Raw genomic sequence first — 5,402 nt, 5'->3', positions numbered from 1 at the left:
CCCTATCATATGAGTCTCTCCCCCTACTCTGCGACTCACTATAGCTGCCCTGGTAGCGTGCCCTCTAATCACTGCCACCTTGGGCCTCACAATAAATATGCTCCATGGATCGGGCATGATTGACCACATCAAGAAAAGAATGGCCAGCTGAAACCATATGCTCTGTGTAAACCCTCAAACGGTATCACAACGCACGTACAAAACAATGAACTCTCTCTCCCTTTGTGGGCACGATCATAGTAGCATGGCGAGACAACTCGTGGAACCTCGCCTCATACTCTCAAACGGTCATAGATCCATGCTTCAATATAGAAAACTGATCACAAAGCCTATCTCTAACGCTCCTTTGCATGAACCGGGCCAAGAAAGCCTTTGAGAACTCACTCCAAGACATTGGAGGAGATCCAACTTGCCTAGACTCTCGATACGTGCGCCACCACTGCCTGGCTGGTCCACGGAATTGATGAGAGGTAAAGTCAGCTCCTCTCGACTCTAAAAGGCCTAATGACTATAACTGCTCCTGGCAAGTGAGCTTGAACTCGTGAGCGTCCTCTCCAATCGCCCCCTGAGAATATAGGCGGTGCCAATGTCTGAAATACCCCAAGCATCTTATGATCCCACAGTGGCATTACTCTAGCCTCTAAGTCTGGTGGGGCGGCCACATGAATAGGTGGCAGCTGAACTTGCAGCGCTGGTGCTGGTACTGTTGGTGGTTGTACATGTCGCATATCCCCAATAGCTGCTAATATCTTAGTCAAGAGGGAATGAAGATCAGGTGCTGCACCTGGTGCGGGTGGTGGCTGGGCTGGCCCCAACCCCACTGGCTACGGCGGTACATGCTCTACATGAGGCTCCTCCTCCCTATCCCGGCCCGGTGTTGCGTCCCTACCTCGACCTCGGGGTCGACGTCTACCCCAAGCTGAGGCTCCGGGTGCATCTCCCCCAGATGTACCTCCTCTCGTGCGAGCCATCCCCTATAATAGATTGAAACAATTGAGATTTTAAGAGACAAACAAGACACGCGGCACAAATTTGAAACAAAATTGATATCTTCCTAAACGCATCTTGTAGCCTCCTGAAGATAAGTTACAGATGTCTCTTCACCGATCCGCCGGACTCTACTAGACATTAACTTTGTAAAAGAGAGACTGTTGAAACTAGGGCTAAGATACCAGCTTGTCACGACCCAATTTCTGGAGCCATGAAGGCAGCTACTATAACCCACCAGTAGGTAAGCCAAACCGTAACCCAGAACAACACGTAATGAGTGTGAGGGTAGAAACTAAACAAGACTAAGAAAAATTACTATAACAACATAAGCAAACAAAAACATAAATACAAATAAGGATCCCTCCCAGAACCTGGAAGTCACTAATACAGAGCTACCAATAAGACGAGTGCAAGTCACAATAGTTGACCACATAAACTAGACTGTATCGAAAAGTAAAAGACAAGTCTTTATATAAACAGATGGATACTGAAATAGTAAAAAATGTTGTGTTATCACTCCTGTCTCCAGACCAGAAATGCTCCAAATTCGATCAATGCTAACTACTGGTGCTCGGACTTCCATCATGAAAACAGATGTAGAGCGTAGCATGAGTACCAACTAACAGGTACCCGGTAGACATCATAGACCGAATGAACTAGAAAAGTAAAGCAATATGAAAATACTGAATCACAAAACTAGAGGTCAAGAACGGAAGGCTAAGTAACACAGTAATGGACACGAGTGTATAAAGATCTAACTAAATTAATAAAAATAATCTAACTACACCTAACTAGACCCACGATAAGCCCAGAAGATACACTCGTGCGCAAGTTTAAATAAAAACCCAAACGGACCCCCAGAAGCCAGACGAGTACACAAAATAACTATAACATAAAGGAGAATAGAACTCGAGGACAAAGAACACTGAACAAAAATGTAGAATCTGATGGTACGGAGGTCGGGTCTTGAACTGGACGCTCACCATAATTACACAAGTAGCCAATTACAAAATATAAGTAACTGAGTTCGGACCTCTAATCGGATGCTCTACATACTTGAGACCGGTGCTCTACATAAGTATGTGGATGGTCGAGGCCAGACCATAAATCTTGATACGCGACAAAGATGTCGATATAGCTGCTGAAAGAGTCTTTATTTATCATATCAAACCTAAACTAAGGCCAAACATACTTCTAATAACCAGTATTCAAACATACAAGTTATCTATATAGCAAAGAAGGTCAATTAATAACACTAAACATGCTCACAGTTATCCGATAATTCTCAGAAAAAGGCCGAAAATATGATTTTTAACACCTATGCATGATCCAATACCTACCCAACTCAAATACCAACTAATCAACATGCATTCTCATGTTAAAGTTCAATCTAAGAAGAGAAACCGTAGCCTACCTGAACGCAGATCACGTGCGCTCCAAAATTGACTTCCCCGGATCTTTACTTTCTAAAACGCAGGGCGGATGATATCCCTAAGATAGATTTTCGAACAAGTTATGGCCATTACGAGTTTTTGGTAATGTCTTTTGGATTGACTAATTCCCCTGCAGCTTTTATGGACTTGATAAATGGATTGTTCAAACCGTATTTGGATTCCATTGTTATTGTATTCATTGATGATATATTGATATACTCACGCAGTAAGGAGGAACATGAGCATCATTTGAGGATTGTGCTTGGGATTCTAAAGGAGAAAAAACTTTATGCAAAGTTTTCAAAGTGTGAGTTTTGGCTTAGTTCGGTAGCATTCTTAGGACAGGTAGTGTCCAAGGAGGGTATCATGGTGGATCCTAAGAAGATTGAGGCAGTTAGAGATTAGGTTAGACCTGGTTCAGTTACTGAGATTTAGAGTTTCTTAGGTCTTGCTTGTGATTATAGGCGGTTTGTAGAGGATTTCTCATCTATTACATCACCATTAAGTAGATTGACACATATGGAAGTGATTTTTAAGTGGTTTGACGAGTGTGAGGTTAGTTTCCAAAAACTCAAGACTTTGTTGACTAATTGGTTCGATTTTGACCCTACCCGTGGAGGGAGAGGGTTTTGTTTTATATTGTGATGCTTCTCAAATTGGTCTGGTTTGTGTACTGATGCAGAAGGGAAAGGTGATAGCTTATGCTTCGAGGCAGTTGAAAGTTCATGAGAAAAACTACCCTATTCATGATTTAGAGTTGGTGGCTGTTGTGTTTGCGTTGAAAATTTGGAGGCATTATCTTTATGGTGTTCACGGTGAGATGTTCATGGATCATCGTAGCCTCCAATATATATTCAATCAGAGGAATCTGAATTTGAGGCAGTGGAGATGGTTGGATTTGATCAAGGACTACGACATGACTATCCTTTATCATCAAGGCCACACAAATGTTGTAGCAGATGCCTTGAGTCGAAAGGCGGTAAGTATGTGTAGTCTAGCCATGTTACAGGTTGACGAGCATTCTTTAGCTAGGGATATCAAATCCTTTGCCAATAGCTTTGTGAGACTTGATATTTCAGAACCTCGTAAGGTGTTGGCTTGTATGGAGGCTAGGTGATCCTTGTTGGAATAGATTCGTGCTCAACGGGTTGATGATCGTGAGTTAATAAATATTAGAGACAAGGTGTTAAAAAAAGAAGCCAAGGCTTCAATTCTGGATAGTGAGGGATTTTTGAGGATTAAAGGTCGTATTTGTGTTCCTCAGAAAGGTGATTTGACTAGATTGATCATGGAGGAGGCCCATAGTTCGAGGTACTCTATTCATATAGGGGCTACTAAGGTATCGTGACTTGCAGCAACACTATTGGTAATGTCGTATGAAGAGGGACATAATAGTTTTTGTATTTCGATGTTTCAATTGTCAGCAAGTGAAGTATGAACACACAAAGCCTGAAGGTATGACCTAGAGGATGCCCATACCTTAGTGGAAGTGGGAGCGCATTGCTATGGACTTTGTGGTAGGGTTGCCACGTACCTTGGGTAAGTTTAATGTCATATGGGTCATCGTGGATCGACTGACTAAATCTGCACACTTTGTACCAGTTCAGAATACCTATAAATCAGAGAAGTTAACGAAGATCTATATTTAAGAGATAGTTCATTTGCATGGGGTTCCTATATCTATTATTTCAAATAGTGGAACCCAATTTACATCTCATTTGTTGCGGTCTATGCAGAAAGAGTTGGGCACTCGGGTGGATCTTAGCACAACCTTTCACCCTCAGACTGATGGTCAGTCTGAGCGGACTATTAAGGTTCTTGATGACATGTTGCGGGTGTGTGTGATTGGCTTTGGTGGTCAGTAGGATGTGTTCTTGCCTTTAGCGGAGTTTGCTTACAATAATAGTTATCACTCGAGCATTGAGATGGCACCGTTTGAGGCTCTGTATGGTAGGAGATGTCGATCTCCAATTGGCTGGTTTGATGCATTTGAGGTTAGACCATGGGGTACAGATTTGTCGAGGGAGTCTTTGGACAAGGTCAAGTTAATCCAAGATAGACTTCTCATGGCTTAGAGTAGGCAAAAGAGTTATGCACATCGAAAGATTCGTGATTTAGAGTTTATGGTTGGAGAGAGGGTTTTATTGAAGGTTTCATCCATGAAGGGTGTGATGAGGTTTGGAAAGAAGGGCAAGTTAAGCCGATGGTATACTGTTCCTTTCGAGATTATTGAGCGTATTGGTGAGGTGGCGTATCAGTTGGCTTTGCCACCTTGTTTGTTGGGTGTTCATCATGTATTTCATATTTCAATGCTTAAGAAGTACAATTAGGGTGGTGATCATGTGATTCAATGGGATTCAGTGTTACTCTATCAGAATTTGACTTTTGAGAAAGAGCCGATCACCATTTTTGATAGGCAAATTCAAAAGCTATGTTTCAAGGAGAATGCTTCAGTAAAGGTTCAATGGAAGTATCGTCCAATGGAGGAGGCTACATGAGAGACAGAGTCTGACATGAGGAGTAAATATCCTCATCTTTTTGAGGGTTCAGGTTAGCTCTTTTCTTTTCCCGTTCGAGGACGAACTTTTGTTTAAGTGGTAGGTGATGTAACGACCCGCTAGGTCATTTTGAGAACTAGGACTAGTTTGACTCCTTTTGAAAATTTAAAGGGGTATTTTAAAGCTATTCGAAGAATAAGAATATTTAGTTGATAAAAATTTTAGTGAAGAATTAATATAGTTAATAGTTAGTGGGAAATATCCATAATTCATTTAATACCTTTTTAGTTGACCCATTAATTGATTTAGGTTAGTGGGATTAATTTATTTTTTTTACATAATTAAAATTAGAAGGGCAGAAAACAAAAGAGGTAGATAGAAAGTTGATCCCTTGTTCGTCTATTTATTATTATAATAAGAAAATTGAGAGGAAAATTAGCAGAGAATGGGGTATATTTTCTTTGCAATTGCAGTTTGGAGT

General features: G+C 41.4%; 1 protein-coding gene across 1 annotated transcript; it reads left to right on the top strand.

Moving 5' to 3' along the window:
- Nucleotides 1–4,348: 4,348 nt before the first annotated feature.
- Nucleotides 4,349–4,921, top strand: LOC138341771 (uncharacterized). The gene is made up of 3 exons (XM_069293517.1): nucleotides 4,349–4,462; nucleotides 4,574–4,717; nucleotides 4,799–4,921. The coding sequence occupies exons 1-3, from the start codon at nucleotides 4,349–4,351 to the stop codon at nucleotides 4,919–4,921; spliced, it is 381 nt and encodes a 126-aa protein (XP_069149618.1).
- The last annotated feature ends 481 nt before the right edge of the window (nucleotides 4,922–5,402 follow it).

This window comes from Solanum lycopersicum, chromosome 1, assembly GCF_036512215.1.
Source record: "Solanum lycopersicum chromosome 1, SLM_r2.1".
NCBI classification, from domain to species: Eukaryota; Viridiplantae; Streptophyta; class Magnoliopsida; order Solanales; family Solanaceae; genus Solanum; species Solanum lycopersicum.
The sequence above is the reverse complement of the archived record's forward strand: the minus strand, read 5'-3'. Positions and strand labels throughout refer to the sequence as shown.

Bases quoted from the DNA above. Each gene is read 5' to 3' on its own strand.
- LOC138341771 (XM_069293517.1), top strand. From the start codon at position 4,349: ATGGCACCGTTTGAGGCTCTGTATGGTAGGAGATGTCGATCTCCAATT. The intron at 4,463-4,573 runs GTCAAGTTAATC...GTTTTATTGAAG, and splicing joins CGAGGGAGTCTTTGGACAAG to GTTTCATCCATGAAGGGTGT. The intron at 4,718-4,798 runs GTATTTCATATT...TTACTCTATCAG, and splicing joins GTTTGTTGGGTGTTCATCAT to AATTTGACTTTTGAGAAAGA.